The following is a 24,748-nucleotide window of genomic DNA, read 5'->3' as shown; positions in this document are numbered from 1 at the left end:
TATCTAACTATATAGAGAAATAATTTCTATTAAAGAATTTCTGTTACTGGCCATGCTTTCCAGTTATCCAGAATTAGCCATTTATTTGTCATGGAGGCTAAAGAAATGCATATTGTTGCATTTGTAAAATATGAAGTGACATTAATCAATAATGCAATCATAAAAAATCTGATTACAGGGCTATATTACTGTTTTGACAGTTAGCAAAACATCCTGAGAAAACTGTCTGTAATCATATCACAGACTTCCTTTATGGACTCACCATTCTTTCTCATCACTAGTACAGATTACTAAAGGGAGGATGTACCCTGAGATCACTATTAACATTTATTGACTATAACCAGGGGTTCCCAAAGTGTGCGCCGGAACTTCCGTCTGGGCAGAGCCTATGTGTCATCACGTGTCAAAGCAGGAGGTGTGGTTAGGTCAGCTTTTTTTACGGCAGGAAGTTGAAATGCACTGTAACAGTTACTGAATATGTATAGTAGCGATAGAGATCTGTTCTATCCATGGTTTGAAACAATTTGCAGTCATCTGAGGGATTTTTTTGTTTATTTATAGTTCATTATCCTAGCGAACATGATATAACAGGGTAGGTTAAGAAATACGGAGGCTGCGGTGAGCACATTGGTCTTCCCAAGTTGCTAGTCGGGTTCAGACATGCAAAAGAAAGTAGTGCTTCTGCTGGTTCATCTCAGTTTCTGCTTTGGGTAATATATTGTTGGATCTGGATCTGACTGCTGGTGCGAGCTTGTTCACTCTAATTTTGAAAATAAAAATCAGAATGTTAAGTTTTACTTAGCTGCTTTTGGAAAACAATGCTGCAAATGGATGTTACAGTTGTTTGTTCCCTATAGCTCACTAATAGCTATGTTTTCACTCCTCAGTTGTAGAAGTATTATAATCCCTTAGCCAGACTATATGTTTTATCTCTTCATACTTCTCTGCTGTCCATGATTTTGACCCAAACTTTTGCTCTCTTCCTCTCCTAAAACTGGAGGTTTGGGGAGAAGAAGTGATGGATTATATTTAATAAATGACTACAATAATTGGAGTTGTAGACTTCTTTTACTAATGCATATTGATTTACATTCTCAAATTGGGTCGACTTCTGAAATTAATGGTGCTAGGAACCTGGGTGGTAATTCCCAGATATGCTCAGAATTAGTCCAAAATGACAAAAAATACACTGAACCCACAGACATTGCCAACAGCCTAGCTGACAGGTTCAGCGCAAACTTCTCCCCCCCCCTCCCCACCAAAAGGGCAAATATCTATCCCAGCAGAGTGCTGCCCCCCTGACATCTCAGATGCTCAGGTAAGAGCTGCCCTCTCCAAAGCAAAAAACACAGCATCAATGGGACCAGATGGTGTCCCGGGCTGCGTCCTACATGAACTCCAAGAAGAGCTAAACCCAAACATAAAACTACTGTTCAATCTCAGCCTTACTACAGGATATGTGCCCAAAGAGTGACGTACAGCAACAGTGGTCCCTCTCCACAAAGGTGGTGCCTCAACGGACCCTGGAAACTATCGCCCTATAAGCCTGACTAGCTTGGTCTGCAAAGCTATGGAAAGGATCATCATGGACCTCATAAATAAAGATATTGGAGACCTACAGACACTGGATCCTACCCAGTTCGGCTTTGTTAAGGGCAGATCCTGCCTCTTAAACCTGGTTGATTTCTTTGAAACAGTCACCAAGGCCATTGACGAGGGGAAGGTGGTCCACACAGCCTACCTGGACCTCGCAAAAGCCTTCAATACAATACCCCACTCGGGCATTATAGATAAGCTCACCAGCTTAAATATAAACCCCTATGTCACTAGATGGATTGTAAACTGGCTCAAAGACAGAACTCACATGGTTAGAATTGCTGGAGCCATGTCAGACTCCAAACCAGTTACAAGTGGTGTCCCACAAGGCTCAGTCCTGGGACCTCTCTTGTTTGGTATATATTTCTCGGAGGTACAGGCCAACACGGAAGGACTGTGGCTGACCAAGTTCGCAGATGACTGCAAACTGGGTGCCATAATCGACTCTCCAGCCGACACAAGCATCCTCCAAAAGGGCCTCATAGAAACAGACAACTGGTGCCAGAGCCATGGCCTCAAACTAAATGCCAAAAAGTGTATAGTCATCCCCTTTGGCAAAAACAAAGTGCCCACAAATTACCACATAGGTGGTAATCCATTAAGTACAGAAGAAGTAATTAGGGACCTGGGGACCCAAGTTGATAGCAATCTCTCATTTGACAACCACGTGGCCAAAGTGGTTAGAAAAACATTTTATATAGCCCACCTAATCATGAAGGGATTCACATCTAGATCAGGGAGGTCATCGTGCCTCTTTACTCATCCCTCATCAGGCCCATAATTGAGTACAATGCCCTTTTGGGATGTACCTTACCAGACACCTGCAGCAACTGGAAAGACCCCAAAAGTACCTCACCAAGAGGATCAAAGGGCTCAAGCAGATGCCATATGCTGCCCGGTTAAAGAAACTCTAGCTCTACTCAGTGGCATACCGCCTGTTCAGAGGCGATCTGTGCCTGACATATAAAGCCATGTCCAACCCGGAATTAATGGACATGCTGCACCTCAGAAAATCCAAATCCCATCGAGCTACGAGCTTGAGAGACTTGAACCTCAGCACTGAAATAAATAGGACATGCTGGAGGGACAGATTCATAACCCAGAGGCTCCCTTCACTCTGGAATAAAATCCAAGTCCAAGTTAGGCAGAGTCCCTCATTGACTCTCTTCAAGAGGAATCTTGATGAGTGGATGGGAGAATGTAGGTTTACCCCGGATATCACTTCTGTGTCACTGTTAGACAGAGGCACAGTATACTAACCTCGAAAAAGGGCATAGCAAAATAAATTTAAAATGGGTGGCGAAAGCCAAACACATTCTGGCTAGGCTTATAAATGCCCTAGGGCAGATAGCCTAGTATGAACCTATGAACCTATGAATATTTTAAAAAGTGGTCCAGATTATTTCTGTATGTGTTCCAGATTGTGGAGTTAGGAGATCAAGGGCTGTTCTATATCTGTATTATCTCTGTTTACGTTTGTGTGTGTGTGTGTGTGTGTGTGTGTGTGTGTGTGTGTGTGTGTGTGTGTGTATATATGTATATATATATATATATATATATATATATAGATAGGTATATATTCCTGACATTTGGTCAAATGCTTATTTCACTGAATGAATAAACACTGAGCCAAAATGGTTAAAAGTGCATTTGAATGATTAATTGGTTGAAAGTCAGTCAGTCTCACTGAATGTGACAGCTGCACACAGTTATGTAAAACATCAGTATAAATATGAAAAGTATATGAAAAATGCATTTGGGGTTACCTGTACATAATCACTGTTGGTGTAATTTCCAGTTGAGTACTGGCTGAGATTTCATGTGAGTGACATTTTCACATTTTTCCACAGTTCTGCAACCGTGGAGTTAGTATATTTAAGTAAAGGGGTATGTGAGGGACAAAGCCCCCACATAGAGGGTCTCTTGCAAAGACTTTTTTTTTGAAAGATTTTTCCTTGGGTGATTACGTCTATATGATATTTCAGCTATTTGGAAGTGGATTATATGGCATTTCAGTGAAATAGTTGTCAGCAATTTGATTCAGTGATTTGTGTAACAGTGAGATTGAAATTCAACCAGGTGTGTGTGTGTGTGTGTGTGTGTGTGTGTGTGTGTGTGTGTGTGTGTGTGTGTGTGTGTGTGTGTATATATATATATATATATATATATATATATATATATATATATATATATATGTATAGAAACCAAGCAAGCCCAAAGTATATGGAAGAAACCAAACACCAAGCGAGCGTAGGCAACAAACCCAAAAGTTCAGAGTAATAAATCACCTTGAAGATTCGAATGTCAACTGTATAGAAATCAATACAACACCTCCAAAGTACCAGTCAAATCCAGGCCCTTCGTTGAAAATAGAATCCTTGTAAAATCCAATAACAACGACCATTCGGTTCAAAAATACATAACTCCTTTATTACAAAGTTAGCGCTTTCACGGCAGATAATATCAGCCGCTTCCTCAGACAAACAAAAGAACAACTCGTCGCTCAACAAACACCAAATTTAAGTAAGCAGAGCGACGTCGCATCTGTAGAACGTCATTATCATGTTAAAGCTGCAGTAATCATTAACATGCGAATACATTAAAAACCTTAAAAACTAAAACAACATTAAAATGACGTTAAAACGCTAAAGTGCATAAATACTCCACTATTAACAAATACTAAATATATATAATAAAATTAACATAACAAAGAATCGTATCAAAGATTGCTCATATCCCTTACAATGGATATTAATTGACATATGCATAATTCAACGTACCTCTGCAACAGTGATGAAAATGCAATTCAGCAAATGCTGAAAATATTAGAAATAGGCATTGAACTTATACATATATATACAGAACATGGATTAGTATATGTGTGTAAACTTGCATGTGAAGGTAATGTGCACCCAACCTGCGCATAAAATACAGTTTTACAGATACAAAGAAAATAGGACTTACATTTGAAAAGTGTACATACAATGTATACATGGAGTGGAATGCAAGGGTACAGATAAAGGGACTAAATATAACAGGCAAAGATAGTGAATGTACGAGAGGTGGGACACTGGACATGAATGCTGGTGGAACAATAACCACTATCTAAGGGGTTTGCCCTTGAGGTGTGGCTTGATCGAAAGTACCTCATTGAGGCCCTTCGCCTTGTGCGCTGCAAGCCTACAAATCCACTTAAGTTCTATCTCTTCCGTTTTATTTACCAAATCCCCTAGCCTCTCATTCTGTTGTACTACTTGTAGAACCTGATATAAAAAAGTGTGGCTCGGCCCTTCCTTCAGGGTGTGTTTGGCTATTGCACTATAGTCCTGGCCCCTAGCCAAGCAATACCCATGATCTCTGATGCGCTCACGAAGTGTCCTGTTCGTTTTTCCCACATAAAAAGAAAAACAACAGACACAGTGGGCCACATACACCAAATTCTTGGTGTTGCAGTTGGTATCACATTGAATGGTCCATAAATGCCCTGTTGTAGGGTGCCTAAAATAATGTGATTCATCTATTGAAGCACATTGAGGGCACTTACCACACTTCTTAGTCCTCTCTAAGCCAGACTTGATTGCTCCTGTTGATGTTCTCACTCCACACAATTGCCTCTTCAAATTAGGTTGATTACTAAAAATGAATGAAGGGTGGAGTCCCACTACATTGGTAATACTCTCATCCACTGTGAGTATATTCCAATGTTTATGCACATAGGCCTGCAACTGATTAATACCTTTACCAAACGGTACAACAAAGCCCATTGGTCTCTTATGCACCTCCCCATGATGTACACACGATTTGTTGGCTTGATCAGAATAATATGGTTTCGCCCTAGTCTTCCTTAGATCATCCATTTGTGCATATACTCCATCAATCTCTTCCATGGTATATCCACGAGTCATGAGTCCATCGCACAATTCCTTTAATCCTTTATTAAAATCCTCATCCTTGGTTGAAAGTCGAGAGATGCGCATCGCCTGCCCTTTTATTATATTACTAAAAATGTGCGAGGGATGCATACTATCCCGATGTAAATAAGATGGTCTATAACAAGTCTTGTGATAAATTTTAGTATTTATCATACTGGCTTCTTTATAGATTAAGACATCCAAAAATTCTATCTCATGAGGATGGTAATTCATCGAGAACTTAAGAAAAGAGCTACTAATGTTCAAATAATCAAAAAAAGCATGCAACTCCTCAGATGTTCCTTTCCAAAGGAACAGGAGATCGTCAACAAACCTCTTATAAAAGAGTATATGTTTATTCTGAATAATATGTGCCTCTTCAAAGGTCGCCATGACAGCATTTGCATAACTGTTGGCACAAGAAGTGCCCATGGCGACCCCTTTCACCTGTCTATAGTGGTTGTGCACACATATACTAATCCATGTTCTGTATATATATGTATAAGTTCAATGCCTATTTCCAATATTTTCAGCATTTGCTGAATTGCATTTTCATCACTGTTGCAGAGGTACGTTGAATTATGCATATGTCAATTAATATCCATTGTAAGGGACATGAGCAATCTTTGATACGATTCTTTGTTATGTTAATTTTATTGTATATATTTAGTATGCATTAACAGTGGAGCATTTATGCACTTTAGCGTTTTAACGTTATTTTAATGTTGCTTTAGTTTTTAAGGTTTTTAATGTATTCGCATGTTAATGATTACTGCAGCTTTAACATGATAATGACGTTCTACAGATTGCTTACTTAAATTTGGTGTTTGTTGGTTGTTCTTTTGTCTGTCTGAGGAAGCGGCTGATATTATTTGCCGTGAAAGCGCTAACTTTGTAATAAAGGAGTTATTGTACCTTTGAACCGAATGGTCGTTGTTATTGGATTTTACAAGAACTCTATTTTCAACGAAGGGCTTGGATTTGACTGGTACTTTGGAGCTGTTGTATTGACTTCCATACAGTTAACATTTGGATCTCTAAGGTGATTCATTACTCTGAACTTTTGGGTTTGTTGCCTACGCTCGCTTGGTGTTTGGTTTCTTCCATATACTTTGGGCTTGCTTGGTTTCTATACATTTGCATATGGATAGAGCTGTAGGTCAACAGAATGCAGGAGGCACTCGTCCTGTTATTCCAGGCAGATTATGGACTCTTATGGAGGATGACCTGAATCCGCTTGTTAACTTTAATGGTGCAGTATCGACTGAGCAATTGGGTAATGAAAATGTGGATGAAACACTTGTTAAATCGATTAAACGTGATATGGACAACGAACTTTATAAGTTCAAACGCCTTCAAAGTCAGCGTTATCACATGGAGGCGTGTCTGGTCAAGGACATTATACCGCGTGGATTAAGAATTCTAACTATGCCAACATATGGCAATATGTATCCAGGGCTATTGCAGCAATGGCAACAGATAAACTTGAAAGCCAGTAGGGCTTATATTCAGCTTCTGATTGATTTCTTTTTGCCTATTGAAGAAGAGTGTAAGAAAAATATGAATGTTCTACAGGAACGCTTCATCAATGCCATAGGTGAGGAAGCGGCTGAACTTTATTTACAAGAGTTATTTGATCGAGTGTCTCGTTATGGGGATAATCTTCTTAACAACAAGAAGAAAAAAATGATGCGTGATATGAGGGATTTTAGAGAGCATCACATATTTGTGTGGCCGAAGAATGCTTCCGAAAACAATGCTTCTACGGATACAGGTAGGAGAACTCCGTTCTTGCACAATAGGGATAGACATCATGGTAATAACCCTCATGTCAATCGATCTACAAGGGTAAATTTAAATACCAACAATGTTGCACACCCATCGGACCCTGTAGGTAGCTCTGCTTCCATTTCTGTTGAGCGGAATTCGGAGGAAGGTGCTTCTTGCAATGTTGAGCAAGAGGCCATAACAGGAACCACTAATGGGCAATTACAAGTCCCCACTTTGGACAATATTCTATCACCTACAACAAATGCTGCCTCTTCAGTTTACACTACCCCCTCTGAAACATCTCATCAAACAGAGGTTGTAGAGGGGCAATCTGCTGCAATGGACAATAATAATACTTCCTTAGCAGCTGCTGTTAGGAGAAAAATCCAATTGGACAAGATTGAGACCCACAATCCTATTGGGGGTCCTTTTCCTATCAGACTAAATCGAAGAACAACCACAGGGGGGCCAAGAGGAAGGACCCTCCTTCTTATCAGCAGAATACACTCCAGAATTTTTGGGGGTAGGTAACCTTGTCTGCAATATTTCAGGCCATGCGTTAACCAATGCTGAGGTTGAGCTACTTAGTAAAGGAATGTCTTTCATTCCATCCACTAGTCTTGATTCCAGTGAAGCTGTTTTGGCTCTTAGATTGTTTGCTAGGAATCTAGGGCTGAAGCTTTTATTTAAAAATGATGACAACTATCAACAATCGGTTTTTAGGAGGAGAAGTACATTTGTTCCTCCCATGAACTCGAATATTGACATTTTTGTCAAGGCGGTGGAGAAAGAAATATATGGTGAACATGACTTCTTTGTAAGCACATCAGAAAGTAATCTTACTTTCGCTCAAACTTCAGCGTTACATGAACTTAAGAACAATACTGATATCGTGATACGGCCTGCTGACAAGGGGGGCCCTGTCGTTGTAATGGACAGCCAATATTATGCATCTAAAATGTCAGATATGCTTAGTTGTGATGCATATGAAAAGATAGATGGTACAGTTGTTACAAGCATTAAAGAGAATATTGATAGGATGTTATCTGATTGTAAGAGAATTGGTCAACTAACAGATGAAATGTGTAATTTTATGCAAGTATTGCATCCTACTGTTCCTATTATTTCGGGCCTGCCCAAAATACATAAGAATTTATGTGAACCGGAGCTGAGACCTATTGTTTCGGGCTCTGGTTGGCTGACTGAGCCCATTTCCATGTATTTGGATTATGAATTTAGACAGGTTATTGCTTCATCCAGATACATTCTTTTAGACACAGAGCATTTACTTAATGAATTATTTATCACTGTATCTTCATTAGAATCTAACATTATTGATTCCTTGATTTTTGTATCAATGGATGTTAATTCATTATTTACGTGTATCCCAAATATGGAGGGCTTGCAATATTTGCAAACATATCTTAAAAAGAACTCAGATTTCTCTGATGGTAAAATAGAGTTTTTGACGCTCTTGATGGAGACTGTCCTAGATAACAATATTTTCCTATATGAGCACAACCACTATAGACAGGTGAAAGGGGTCGCCATGGGCACTTCTTGTGCCAACAGTTATGCAAATGCTGTCATGGCGACCTTTGAAGAGGCACATATTATTCAGAATAAACATATACTCTTTTATAAGAGGTTTGTTGACGATCTCCTGTTCCTTTGGAAAGGAACATCTGAGGAGTTGCATGCTTTTTTTGATTATTTGAACATTAGTAGCTCTTTTCTTAAGTTCTCGATGAATTACCATCCTCATGAGATAGAATTTTTGGATGTCTTAATCTATAAAGAAGCCAGTATGATAAATACTAAAATTTATCACAAGACTTGTTATAGACCATCTTATTTACATCGGGATAGTATGCATCCCTCGCACATCTTTAGTAATATAATAAAAGGGCAGGCGATCTCTCGACTTTCAACCAAGGATGAGGATTTTAATAAAGGATTAAAGGAATTGTGCGATGGACTCATGACTCGTGGATATACCATGGAAGAGATTGATGGAGTATATGCACAAATGGATGATCTAAGGAAGACTAGGGCGAAACCATATTATTCTGATCAAGCCAACAAATCGTGTGTACATCATGGGGAGGTGCATAAGAGACCAATGGGCTTTGTTGTACCGTTTGGTAAAGGTATTAATCAGTTGCAGGCCTATGTGCATAAACATTGGAATATACTCACAGTGGATGAGAGTATTACCAATGTAGTGGGACTCCACCCTTCATTCATCTTTAGTAATCAACCTAATTTGAAGAGGCAATTGTGTGGAGTGAGAACATCAACAGGAGCAATCAAGTCTGGCTTAGAGAGGACTAAGAAGTGTGGTAAGTGCCCTCAATGTGCTTCAATAGATGAATCACATTATTTTAGGCATCCTACAACAGGGCATTTATGGACCATTCAATGTGATACCAACTGCAACACCAAGAATTTGGTGTATGTACTGTGTCTGTTGTTTTTCTTTTTATGTGGGAAAAACTAACAGGACACTTTCAGAGATCATGGGTATTGCTTGGCTAGGGGCCAGGATTATAGTGCAATAGCCAAACACACCCTGAAGGAAGGGCCGAGCCACACTTTTTTATATCAGGTTCTACAAGTAGTACAACAGAATGAGAGGCTAGGGGATTTGGTAAATAAAACGGAAGAGATAGAACTCAAGTGGATTTGTAGGCTTGCAGCGCATAAGGCGAAGGGCCTCAATGAAGTACTTTCGATCAAGCCATACCTCAAGGGTAAACCCCTTAGATAGTGGTTATTGTCCCACAAGCATTCATGTCCAATGTCCCACCTCTCGTACATTCACTACCTTTGCCTGTTATATTTAGTCCCTTTTATTTGTACCCTTGCATTCCACTCCATGTATACATTGTATGTACACTTTTCAAATGTAAGTCCTATTTTCTTTGTATCTGTAACATTGTATTTTTTGTGCATGTTGGGTGCACATTACCTTCACATGTAAGTTTACATACATATACTAATCCATGTTCTGTATATATATGTATAAGTTCAATGCCTATTTCTAATATTTTCAGCATTTGCTGAATTGTATTTTCATCATTGTTGCAGAGGTACGTTGAATTATGCATATGACAATTAATATCCATTGTAAGGGATATGAGCAATCTTTGATACGATTCTTTGTTATGTTAATTTTATTGTATATATTTAGTATTTATCAATAGTGGAGTATTCATGCACTTTAGCGTTCTAACGTCATTTTAATGTTGTTTTAGTTTTTAAGGTTTTTAATGTATTCGCATGTCAAGGATTACTGCAGCTTTAACATGATAATGACGTTCTACAGATTGCTTACTTAAATTTGGTGTTTGTTGAGCGACGAGTTGTTCTTTTGTTTGTCTGAGGAAGCGGCTGATATTATCTGCCGTGAAAGCGCTAACTTTGTAATAAAGGAGTTATGTATTTTTGAACCGAATGGTCGTTGTTATTGGATTTTACAAGAACTCTATTTTCAACGAAGGGCCTGGATTTGACTGGTACTTTGGAGGTGTTGTATTGACTTCCATACAGTTAACATTTGAATCTCTAAGGTGATTTATTACTCTGAACTTTTGGGTTTGTTGCCTACGCTCGCTTGGTGTTTGGTTTCTTCCATATATATATATATATATATATATATATATATATACACACATATATATATATATATCACACACACACACATTAGTGTCATATCATCTGTAAAAATGTGTATGTAATGAAACTGCCCAAGCTGCTCAGTTTTTAATTGTTGTTTTAACTGTATGAGAGCTAAGATTTAAATTTCTGGTTGGATGTGTACTTCCCAGACATGCATTTGGTGTATTGACTGTAGACTCTTGTTCAGTTAGAGTGCCTGCCATTGTTGCTGTCATAATTAAAGGCTTTCTCTTTTGTATGAGCACTAGTTTTCAAGCATTGTGCTTCCTGCTTGAAAAGATGCTCACGCTGGTGTCTGGCACCAGGACTGGATCAGTGACATTTGTAAGATAGTTTTAGACTTTAATGAACCAAATCAAGGGAAAGAAAAAGATGTCAAATACATACATATGTAACTGAAACATATAATAATGATGCAATCTTTTTTCATTTTATTTTAATTTATATGAGACTGGAGCTATTGACAAAATTGTTCTTGTCATGTGAGTCTGCACTGGAGGTGATGAGAAATGCATCTTATTTGGAGGCTGTTACATCTACAGGACCAAGTATATTTTTATTCCCAAATAAGTAAATATTTTGGTAACTTAGCAGTGCTGCAATGACTTGCATGTTGAGCCACCACAGAATAGTGTATGATGCAGCTTTCTGGCACCAGTTAGGTACACCATAACTTTGCATCCAAAGAATAAATAACTTACTAACCCTTTTAATTAAAAAAAAATATTTTGCAAAGTATACTTGTTAGAATTTGACTGGGGGGGCACCTTGGGAAAACCTGGATTCAACAAGGGAGCCGCAAATCGAAAAAGTTTGGGAACCACTGGACTATACTATCAGAGGTAACTTAACAGGCAAACTCTTCAGTGACTTCAATAAAGCATCAAAATTCAAGTTGGACTCATTAGCTACCTATATTTTGGTCTATTAGATAGCAATATTTTTTTAAGCTGTCTCAAAAAAATCTTCACAATTAATGCGAATAATATGATGTCTTCTCCTCTGTCATATAAGGAGTTCCTCAAGGCTCAGTTCTAGGCTTCATCCTTTGTGAGCTTTTAATAACCACTTTCCTCTCATTCCCCACAATCCAATCACTGATAACTTAATACTCTGAGTCAGTGTCTGATCATAAACCTATCTAAAATTATCTACAAACAATTCTTAGCAAACTGTCCATCTGTCTACAATTCAAGTAGCTAACAATAGACGCTATAAAAACTAAAGTAATGTTTTGGCACATAGCTAAGACTTAAAGGGCTACCCACCCTGGCTGCTCCTCTTACAGACAGCAATTAGTCAAACAAATGTCCACCTCAGATACCTGGGCATAACACCTGATCCTTCTCTGACTAGGACAGCACACATAACTAGCATAAAAGCAAAAACTAACTCAGCCGTTTTGGCAGGAGTAAAATATCCCACTTCCTCACTCCTGAAGCTACAGCAACAACATGTAAGAATATTTTGCATCCTAGCTGGAATATGGTCTGTTCCTTGTAACCTACACTTCAAAGTAAAATCTCTATGAACTGCAAACCATTGCCCAACAGGATCTGACAATCCCCCCCCCTCCAAGTACATAATTGTGTAACTCTTAAGTAGTAGGACAAGTTACCAGTACAACAATACACTCAAAGTCTTCCCTCGTCCATAAAACACTCTATGGTGACTCTACCAGTACTTAAGTCTAATTCACTAGTAAAACACTTGCAACATCAACTGTGCTCTTAATTCTACAAAGGCCCAAAAATAGCCTAGCATCTATTAAACACTCATTTTCTATCCTCAGCCCCAACAGAAAGATTCCGATCCCAATAATATCAGAAACTAACAGTCTGGAAAATAATTTATACTGAAATTAAATAAACTTCTACAAAAAAACAGCAAACTGCTCATGCTTTACATGCTATGTCATTACATTAAGTATTCACAATGTTCGCCCCCCCACCTAGAGACTTACTCCTCCTTTACTTCCAGTCCTTTGTAGATCTAATAGTATAACACATGTAAATACTGTGCATGTTTGTTATTATACTATAACACATGTAAATGCTGTGCGTGTTTGTTATTATACTATAACACATGTAAATGCTGTGTGTGTTTGTTATTATACTATAACACATGTAAATACTGTGTGTATTTGTTATTACACTATAACACATATAAATACTGTGTGTGTTTGTTATTACACTATAACACATGTAAATACTGTGCGTGTTTGTTATTATACTATAACACATGTAAATGCTGTGCGTGTTTGTTATTATACTATAACACATGTAAATGCTGTGCGTGTTTGTTATTATACTATAACACATGTAAATGCTGTGCGTGTTTGTTATTATACTATAACACATGTAAATGCTGTGTGTGTTTGTTATTATACTATAACACATGTAAATGCTGTGCATGTTTGTTATTACACTGTAACACATGTAAATGCTGTGCATGTTTGTTATTACACTATAACACATGTAAATGCTGTGTGTGTTTGTTATTATACTTCAACTGTATGCTTTACAGCCTATGGAATTCAGTCTGACCAGTGCGTGAGATGGGCTTTACTATATTACTTATTCCTCTTTAACTCTGTCTGTACTTTGTATTCATATGTTGTGGTCAGCACAGCTTTCTGTCCTTGAATCATGCAATGTAGCTGTGCATGTTACTGTTTTATTGCTATACGTGTCTACTTTTTTGTTTCACAGTTATTAGCTGAAATGGTCCACTTAGATCAGGCCACTACTCATTAACAGACTTAAGGAATAAATAAACAAACAAATAAATAAGGATCCATGAGAAGAAAGGAGTTCAAACCCAATTATTATTACTCTAGCAGTTATTATCTTCCATTGGTGCATTCAGTGGATTTCTAGCAGCAGTGGATCAGATTAGCAGGCTACTCCTGACAATCCCAGCATTGTAAAATGATAAATATTTCACCAAGAGTAATCTGCTCTGTCTCTAGGTGTGAGAGGCTGCACAGTGCCTTGTTATTTTTGCCTTTTTTTTTTGTTACTGGGTCTGCTGTCTCTTTGCAGAATAGATATGGTTTGTGTACCTCTAAAGTGTGTAGATTTTGACATAATTTCCAGAGTTTTGCCTTTAAATGTTTGGTATGTTCTTCATAAAAGGTATGTTTTCTTTCTGGGAAAACATTGAGTGAAGCCACTAAATAAGGACTAAGATCGCCATTTCAAGAGGTAAAAGGCTAAGAGGTATGCCATGGATTTGCTTGTAGGAGTGCTTTCAGCATTGAAATATGTTTTCTTTTTTTAATTATATTGTATTGTTCTGCTGAAGTTTAAATTGTCCACTTAACTGCACAGAGTGAATAACTTACAGGACTTGCATGAGTTTGTGGGATGTATGGTTGTCAAATTCTCTCTTTGTGCAGTGGATCAGGGAGGCTTACATTTCAAATGTCAGTGCATTTGCAGGACATTCCTGCTTTACTGTTAAGACTGCTGAAAATCTTGCAGAAGATATTCAAACAGCTAACCTGGTTGCTGAAGTACATTTTAGCGTTCAGACTTCTTTCTGTTTGGAGATGTTCAATTTACAATGGGCATGCTGATTGGGTTGTCCAATCAGTATGCACATTTTTTTAAAAAATAACTGACTTTACTGTATAATTCTGGACTAATATTTTATAAGCTGATCCTTGTCTATAGTTACAATTGTCTAGAACTGTATATTTGGAGGGGACTATGACAGATGAAAGAAAGTTCACTTACCCAAATTTCATTTACTCTAGATGACAACACCAAATGTTAAAATCAACGAACATTCACATCACCAGAATTTTAATCTGGGAAAAGAGGCAGCTGGCCAAAAATTAAAAAAAAAAAAAAAAAAAACACATTGAAGCATGTCAAACCCACCCAAGTGGGAGGCTTCACCCCCCCACAGCCCCCTTAACTAAATATACCAACTCCAGTTGGCAGTATAATGGGGAAAAGGGCAAATGTCCCCATTTTGGCCAACTGCCTCTTTTCCAGGACTAAAATTCCGGCAATGTGAATGTTCGTTGAATTAAACGTTCAGTGTTGTCATCTCAGGTAAGTAAAATTAGATTAAGTGGAATTTCGGTCTACTCAAGTAGACCCATTTAGAGGCCATTTCTTCAAAGGATATAGATGAGCAAGGACAAAAGGCAGGACATTTAAAACTTACTTTTTAACTTGTGTTTGAAAGATAAAATACCATCTACTATGCTGTGTGTGCTACTCAGTGATAAGTGTATGTTTTGTAACAGACGTGTATTGTTTATTTTTCTGGTATTAAAAGATGCCTTCAATTAAACTGCAGAGTTCTGATGGAGAAATTTTTGAAGTTGATGTTGAAATTGCAAAACAGTCTGTAATGATCAAGCCTATGTTAGAAGATTTGGGGATGGACGATGAAGGAGATGATGATCCTGCCCCACTCCCCAATGTTAACGCAGCTATTCTTAAAAAGGTAATTCAGTGGTGCACCCATCATAAAGATGATCCTCCGCCTCCTGAAGATGATGAGAACAAAGAGAAAAGAACAGATGACATCCCTGTTTGGGACCAGGAGTTTCTTAAAGTAGAGCAGGGAACACTGTTTGAACTAATTCTGGCTGCAAACTATTTGGATATTAAGGGTCTCCTTGATGTTACATGCAAGATGGCTGCAAATATGATTAAAGGCAAAACTCCAGAAGAGATACGAAAGACTTTCAACATAAAAAATGACTTTACTGAAGAAGAAGAAGCACAGGTACGTAAAGAGAATCAGTGGTGCGAAGAAAAATGAAGAATCTGCTGTCACCGTGTATCACACTGTAAGAATCACTTAATAGTCGCACTACACTGTTTTGTTGTTAAGTATTAAGCAATCAGTGTTCAGGCTTTGTATTTACCACAATGTTTCCATTGCATGTGTTAAATGACTTTGAAATGAAGTTCAGAAAAAATATTTGGTGTTTCTACCTGTTGTAACCAGATGTGGTGTTTTATTTTCAGTAATAAACATAGCTAGAGAATGGTTTCTGCAAAAAAAAAAAGTCTACTGTAACATTTTAGAAACAGTCAAATCTACTAGGCTTAAGATTATACTAAGTGTGTCTTCTACCATGATACTTGAAAGGTATGGGAGCCATAATTTTGCAAATAGATCAAAATCACTTAACCTTTTGCTAAGCCATGATAAGCCATCTCAAACACACACCAATATAAAACTCCTTTAACTGTAACAGACATTCAACATAACAGGTATTTAATAAAAACAAATGTTCACACAACCACTCTTGCACTTCATTCTGTTGAAAAAATGATTGTTGAACTAAATTTATGAAGTTAAGAAAATTCTAAGAGAAATGATTAATCACCACGAAGGTGTGCTGGAATTAGGAGATGACTGGAATGTCACATGTCATTATTGCAATTCTTCAGGAGGATTTAGAATGGTGCAAATGCAATCAAAAAGGATATTTATGAAAAAAAATGTAATATTTTTGATTGAGGATGTAGGGCAGATGAAGCAAAAAGAATCAAAATATACTCTATAATATACATATACAGATATATTTTCCCTTAAAAACAACATTTTTAATAGGCAGCTACTGTGACAGATTTGGATTCAGTGAATTTATCTCCAGCCAAAATTTTCACTGCTATGTCAGAGGAACAGTGAAACAGTATTATAAAACATCAATGAAGAACACCACAGCATAATTCTTTCCATTAATCCTAATAAACTGCATCAAGCAAACTTTGATTTATATTTTAACTGAAACAATTCATGTCACTACATGGTATGGATATATTTATCTTGTATGTTTACTTTTTTTAGCATAGTACATAATATACATAACATACTCACAGACATGAAAATTCATATACAGATAAGGACCGTCACACACACACAAAGTCAGGCTTCACTCTACCTGGAGTACAGATTCAATTTTATTTCATTACACATTCACTTGATCTGTTAGCTAGTGTTACCAACAATAATATCAAGCAAGCAGTCTGTCAGTTGGCACAGAGGGTTAAGTCTGTGAGCTGTAGTTCCTGTAATAAAGGTTTGATTCCCTCAGCCATCATTTGCATGCTATGTGACCTTGAGCAAGGTCAGTTAACCAGACATTGCTCCCAATTTGCCCCGGAAGGGGTTTGTATAATGCCTATGGTGTTAGCCTCAGAGTCATAAGGTACAAGGTTTGATTCTCACCTTTGAAAAAGAAATTGGCTAGGCTTAAAAAGGCCCACAACAGCAGTTAACCTAATACTTAACTATGAACCTGTAAGAAAAGATTTTATAAGAAGTCCCCAAACTGAAAGTGCCCAATGTAGTGGGACCTGGTAGGACGCATTGTGGATTTTTTTGAAAACTGAGGGGAAAACTAATAATACTGCTTACCTAACCTTTTTACAAATCATTGGAGGAGCAGGATATGGTTCCTGAATAATGAAATAATACTGATGAGATTCCCCCAACAGGATTGGAAACATGACAAAGACAAGACATTACTGACTATTCAATCTGATCTCATTTGTAGGAAAATCAAAGAATCCCTTGCTGAAGGAAAATATTTTTGAAATATCTTGAAAATGATGAGGTTATGCTGTAAAATCAGCATAAATCAGTCAGCCCTAATAAACCTAATAAAGGATTTAGATCAGAAGGAGGTTTTTGACATTGCCTTATATGTCTGGTAAAATATTACACTAAATAGCCATGTAGTTGTGGAAAGCTTAGTGTACACAGCTGAGCATACCTTTGCAAACAAAGTAGATTAGGAATTACAGAGTACTATGACTGATCCCTGGGAGAATTTTCTTTGTTTATTAGTCGTCCCCCCTCCCCCATGTGATACAACAATCTTTTTACCAGTTTATGAAGCATGACTCAAAGGAGAGTGGTTTGGCAAAGAGGAGTGGTTTGGGACATGAACAAGAAAACAGGGAGGAGAATAAAAACAAGAAAGAATTGTCGATAATAAGCCTAGATTCACATAGAGCTTTCGATTCTATTAGCTGGCCACATGTATTTAAAGTACTTAAAGAATATAGTTTTTTTTCTGAAATATTTATAAATCTTATCACAAATCTTTATATTGCTCTCTTCAAGCTCAACCTTGATGTGTGGATGGGAAATTAGTCCCAGGGGTTCCGCCTGTGTCCCGCATTGACAGAAGTGACAGGTGCTGACTGAGGTTTCTTTTTTGGGGATAAATTCTTGGTTAGGCTTGTAAGGGCCCCAGGGCCATTAGCCTAGTAACCTCCTATGATCCTATGAGAATAACTCCTTTTCATTTGTGAAAATTTCTTTTTTTTCTATCAGGCTTGTCTAAAACCTTAATGGGCACTAAACAAAGATGCCTCTTGTCTGATTTATTATTTGCATTAGCCATTGAACCTTTTGCAAGTTACATTACATCTAATGACAAAATTAGTATATTTTTAATTGATGGTAATTATAGTTGTAAAATCCAGTTATTTGCAGATAATATTTTGGTAACTACTGACAACATTGACTTATCTCTGCAACAAATAATTACTTCTATAAATTAATTATTTTGAAAAAGTTTCAGGTTTAAAATTTAATAATAAAACAAAAGCTTTGTTAATAAATAAACAATTACTAAATATCTGAAGGATTTTGAAATATTTAACTAGAATAATACATAAATCGATTACCCTGGAGTTGTAATTACGTCAACTATAAAATGATTCAATTGTAATAGATTATAACATTCTAATAAGCATAGTAAAAAAATAATTGAAAATTGGAATAAATCATTTTTTATAATAGAAGACTGACTCACTTTAATAAAAATTATTATTTTGCCAAAAAATGTATTCTATGTACAGTCATTAATTGTTCTTCCCACCAAGAAAATTTCTAAAAGTTTAACTCTATTCTTATTAACTTTTTATGGTTTCCTAATAAACCAAAAATATCTTTTGATTGGCATATAAAAGGTTGGGAGGAGGATGGTATACGTTTCCCAAATATTGAACTATATGCAAAGTCTACCATCCTAAATATAGTATCATTATGGTTAAACTCTTATCAATCAAATTGGAAATCCATTCATGAAATATTACTTTATAATAATGAACATATTATAAACCCTCAGTTTTTATTTTGCATAAATAAGTTTTACTGGATTTTAAAGGATTACTATCTAAATGATAGGAAAATGCCAATCTCTTCCCCTTTATCAATTATATTATACATATCTTTAAAGCATTTATGAATTCCAAATATATAGAAGACTTGCTTTTTCTATTATTTCTTATGCCTAATACAAATGCTTGTTTACAGACATCTAATACAAGCAAAATGTTAGAATTTAAAGAAACAAATTTATTATTCTGGCATCAATTTTAAATGGAAATAAAATATATACTACAGATCTTCTCCTTGAAAAATATTACTTAGAGAAAAATACTTGGCTAAATATTCAGAGCTGTAAAAAATTCCTAAGTGATAAAATAAAAATTTTCGTGGATTATCAGAAAAAGCATATTCCTAAAATTCTAGAAATCCTGTTTAATATTAATAGTAATCTTTATAAAAATAAATCTTATCAACAATATACAAGATCTTAAGAGTAGAGTTTATAACCACAAATCCACCCTTTTGGAATTATTCTTCAAAATTAAATGGATCTGAGTTGTCTATTATTAATAAAAAAAATAATAATTCTAAAATCTAGTGGGAAAACTACATCTTCTCCTTACTGGAAGATTTATACTTTGAAATTGAATTTTTTTCATAGAATTTTTAAACCCCTAATACAATTGAAGTAATTTATAAAACTAAGAAAATTAACTGCTGGAGATGTAATGTAATGTAATGATGATTCTGTTGTAGATTGGATTTATATGACTTTGGAATGCAAAATGGTTTCACCATTCTGGACTGAGTTTAGAGACTTTTCTCAAGCATTGTGGACTGATAAATGCCTTATATCTAATTCACTAATTTTGTTTAATGCTCCAATTCCAGATTCTATTCCTAGATCACAGGAGAAAACTGGAAATATAAAACTGCTTTACCTTTCACTGAATTCATCTTTTTGGCTAAAGATCTTTGTAGTAATGAATTGTTAACAAACATGAAAACATCTAATCTTACAAATCAAAGTAAATAATGGCAAAAGCTATATGATGTATTGGATAAATATTAATGGTTTAGTTTTATTATACCAAATTTTGTTGTGGACTTTTGTAAACAGTTTTTTCTATGATTATTTGAATTTGTACTGTTTAATCTTTAAAATTTAATAAAAATTTCTTATAATAAACGAGGGAAGAGCTGAGGTTATTTGAAGCATGTAATGGCAACTGATTTACCAGTGCTCCTCCCCAAATATTTCACTGAATGCAAGCAAACGTCTTCTGTAAGCAAGCTAAAACAGAAATTCAATACCCTGAATGAAGTTTACACAGATGGATTTAAGCAGAGTTGTTGCTGGAGTGATTATTGAGGTGGCAATACATTGTAATGTACAATAGTGAAATATGTCCATTGACAACAATATTTAGTTATCCTTCTGATTTAATAGGAGAATACTACTACATGGTGTTATATATCGGGAGGGATAGAAGTTGGGAAGAAGGAAACAAGGGGTTAATTATTAGGATAATGAAGAGCTGGCAATGTAGCAGACTGCAACAGAGGTGTCTGCGTATTCTTTTGGGGGATGGGGACCAAGACTAAACACTAGAAAGCTGAATATTGAAAGTGCATTCTTTTTGACTGTTCATTCTTGAATGCATGACAGCATGAGCCCCTATAAATAGGAGGGAGCAATGGACATTTGTCTGTAAGGGTCCACTTGCATCTTTTCTTTGTTTTTTGTTTATTGTACTTTTTTGTTGTTGTTCAAGTCAGTTAATCCATTTGCTAGTACAGTTAGTATTTACTATAGTATAAGATGATTATTTTTTTCTGTGAGGCAGCATGAAGGAAGTGCTGAAATTAAAATGTAGTAGAATCTGCTAGATAACAGATATAGAAGTAGTACAGTTATCTTTTTTGTTTCACCAAAAGGGAAGTGGAGAACTTTATCTGTTTTAAGATGGCTCATGATGGCATCTTTATTTGATGATATGGAATGTGAATGGTTTGGTGAACTTTACAAACAGAGAAGGGCTGTTTAGGTATTTAAATGACCATAAAATAATAGTTGTTTTATTATAAGAGACACACTCATCTGTACTGGAATACCAGATTTTGCTAGGAAAGATTCCAAAAGGGTTATTATGTAGGTGTCAGGGGAACTAGAAGTAGACAAGTGGCGATATTAGTTGATAATAGAAAACCAGACTGTAGAGCAGGATGGGAAGTGATAGTTAAATATATAGCAATATAAGGATTACCAAAGCATCAGTGTAAATGCTCCCCCTAGAACTAAGATTTACGAACTTGGGAACATTTTGCAGGAACTGATTAGTCATCAAGAAGATGTGCTGGTATTAGGAGGTGACTGGAATGTCACATGTGATTACTGTAATTCTTTGGGGGGACCCAGAAGGTAAAATATAATCAGAACAGGGATTTATTAAAAAACATTGTTAAATATTTGGGATTGAGGATGTAAGGCAGGTGAAACAGAAAGAACTACAATATACTTATCTCCCACCATACTTGAACTAGACAAGGTTAACAATTTTACATGTGCAGAGAACACCCGAGTCAGGTGAGGAATCTGGGTAAACACCCTATTGTAATATTTGACCATGATTTGATACATTTGGAGTTAGATTTGGACAAGGTAAGATGGAAATGTCCATCTTATTTACTTAAAAAGGAATAACTTAAAATGATGGACAATAGGTAGTGGTAAAATATATAATAAAGGAAGTGGAAAAGCAATTAATCCCAACTCGGACAGACTTGGTGAATCTTATTTAGGAAATTAAACAATATGAGCTGGGAAGTGACATGGGAAAGACTTGTAGAAAGAATGGATTAAAATGGAGTTTATGAGAGCAGGTGGTGTTATCATAATGTTGAAATTTCTAATGATAATAAATATTACTGGTTATAACAAGCAATAAGGTATGAGTGTGTCTGGATTTTTTTTGTTTGAATGCTTTCTGTGTTCATGTTTCATATGTTTGTATTTTATGTATAATTTTACCTTGTGATGATAGTGAAAATTGTCATGTATAATATTAATAAAACATTACCCTTTCAAAAATACATTACACTAAATAGTTCCCTTTACAAAGACTTGATGTGGGTTGTGATGTGGTAGAACAGGTAAATCACCGGCTTGCAATAGAGCACAGAGGTCCATAGCAAATGGACCTCACTCAAAGGAAAAGATGATGATAAATGTGGTATAACAGTAGGCCGTACTGAGGCCATTCCTTTTCATTTTCTTTATAATTGTCCTGAAGATAACATCAAATTATGCAACAGAAATGGTTCACAAGAAGGTTTGGTGGAATGGCTTAAGATATGACATTTTAAATTCAAAACAAAGAAATGCAAAATAATGTACCCAAGAATGGAGTGCCCAGGTTGAACAGTAACCAGTAATAACATTTAATGAAAGTGACCTGGAAGTAGCTATATCAGATAAGCAAAAGTTAAGTAAGCAACTTAAGACAACAGCAAGAAAGTTTGGGCAATACTGGCATAGGCAGGAAGAGACATTATTTGGGAAAAAAAGTTATTGTTCTTCTGTATAGTCAGTTGTTAAAACTCCATGTGAAGTACTATGTGTAGCTATGGTGACTGTCATCTTAAAGACAGAGATAGGCTAGAGGCAGCAAAGGGAATGCAACAAAGCAGTGCACAGTCTTTATCATAAGCTGTACATGGTAAAAAGTTTTAAATGCTTTAAGGCAGGGGTGGGCAAACTTTTTGATTCGTGGGCCACATTGAGTTCTAACATTTGACAAAGGGGCCGGAACAGGAGCAGATAGATGGCATGCTTTGAAAACATCACCTCATTAGGGGAAAAATACACATCTTGGGATATGGAGAAAATATGTGCTTTAATTTCCAATGAAAATGAAGAAAAGCATTACAATAAAATCTCTGACTTCGAAATGAGTCTTTAAACACTGAAAATCAAATAAATGACCATTTTATTTTAAAGCACTGAAAGTTCTGTTATCCTTCAGGATATCACCATCACTCTCCTCCTGACTGTCTTTTTTTTCAAAAACGGTAGGAGATGCAGATGTACTTGTCCTGTTCCTTTTATTCAATTTGTTTCCCCGGTGCCAAAAGTCAACAACGACCAGTGCAAGGACAAAACAGTTGCAGCAAGTCAGTCTGTGAAGCATTATATTTGATCTGCGCGCACTGTTTATTTTAACAACGTGCGTATCATGGAGACACACACATTTTAATGGGAGCAGTGTTGTTGGTCTCCTTTTTAGCCAGCGCATCAAAGTCTGGAGTTAGTTTTGTTGTGGCGATTCTCAGGATGGATCTGAGGTGTAGGTCTGTTAACTTGGATCTGTGGCTGGCTTTGTTGATGTTCATGACGCTGAAGGTCTGTTCACACACGAAGGTAGAGCCGAACAAAGCCAACATCATCTGCGCTTTTCGCCTTAGATTTGGAAACACGGCATCATTGAGTGAAGCATAGAAGTCATTTAGTTTCAGAGAGCTGAACTTCTCTTTTAAGGCAGGGTCGGACTGAAGGTCGATCAGTTCGAGCTAAAGCTCCTCTTGAGCTGTTTTGGGGTCTTGTGACAGAGGAAAGGCCACCAATTGAAGTGACTTGTCAATTTTGTCGAAATCCAAAAACCGACGGCAGAATTCTCCGTGCAGTGCATCCAGTGACTCACTGTATTTCTTTACTTTTGCTCCGGCCTCTTTCAGCGTGGCTAGTCTAGGAAAATGAGTGAATGACTTGTTCAAAATCTGCCTGGAGAATAAAGCCAGCTTGGATTTGAAGGCTTTCACATTTGTGTACATGTCATGCACAAACTGCTCCTTCCCCTGCAGTTTCACGTTGAGCTCATTCAAGTGTGAAAATACGTCTGTAGCAAACGCAAAGTCACACATCCAGCTCTTGTTGCTCAGCTCAGGAAATTCATCAGTCTTCCCCTGCTGCTCCAAAAACATGCCAATCTCCTCTTTGAGCTCCCACACTCATTGAAACACTTTGCCCAAACTCAACCAGTGGACACGGGAGTGATAAAGCAGGTCCTGGTGATCTGCATCAGTTTCCTCCAGGAACGCAATGAACTGACGGTGCTGAAGTCCCCGTGCGCGTATGAAGTTGACGAGTTTCACCACAGGATTCACAACATGATTCAGCTGTAACACCGATTTACATAGAGATTCCTGGTGGATGATGCAGTGGAGGAAAATGACATCCTGGTCAGGGTTTTCATCTTTCACTTTATTCTGGATTCTCCTCAGCAGGCCAACGTTTTTTCCCGTTAAATTCGGAGATCCATCTGTGGTGACGTTAACAAGCTTACTCCAGGGAAGCTTCATGTTTTCGATGGCAGCAGACACCCGTTCAAACAAGTCCTCTCCCCGTGTTTGTCCTTTCAGAGACTCCATTGTCAAAAACTCCTCCGTTATTTCAAAAGTTTCGTTGATTCCTCGGATAAAAATGAGGAGCTGAGCAGTGTCTTTGACATCATTGCTTTCATCCAGTGCTAAAGAATAAAAAGTGAATGACTTCGCCTTTTTGTTTAATCTGCTGGTGATATCTTCATCTATTAGTTCCACACGGCAAGTCACTGTCCGCCGTGATAAACTGATTTTCTCAAATTTGTCTTTGGTCTCCGGGTACAAAATACCTGCTGTCTCTACCATACATT

The 24,748-nt window shown here is 36.9% G+C and overlaps 2 protein-coding genes across 2 annotated transcripts in view; one reads left to right on the top strand and one right to left on the bottom strand.

Moving 5' to 3' along the window:
• LOC122807089 (serine/threonine-protein phosphatase 6 regulatory ankyrin repeat subunit B-like) overlaps positions 1-24,748 on the bottom strand; it is a 295,223-nt gene that overhangs the window by 201,959 nt on the left and 68,516 nt on the right. The window lies entirely within an intron of this gene.
• Positions 15,192-15,774, top strand: LOC122807090 (S-phase kinase-associated protein 1). Its single transcript, XM_044078030.1, has one exon. It carries the CDS (start codon positions 15,252-15,254, stop codon positions 15,741-15,743), a length of 492 nt encoding a protein of 163 aa, XP_043933965.1. The 5' UTR covers positions 15,192-15,251; the 3' UTR covers positions 15,744-15,774.

Source organism: Protopterus annectens, chromosome 7.part0 (assembly GCF_019279795.1).
Source record: "Protopterus annectens isolate FY-2018-M chromosome 7.part0, PAN1.0, whole genome shotgun sequence".
Taxonomy (NCBI): Eukaryota; Metazoa; Chordata; order Ceratodontiformes; family Protopteridae; genus Protopterus; species Protopterus annectens.
This window is presented reverse-complemented; position numbering and strand designations above follow the sequence as displayed.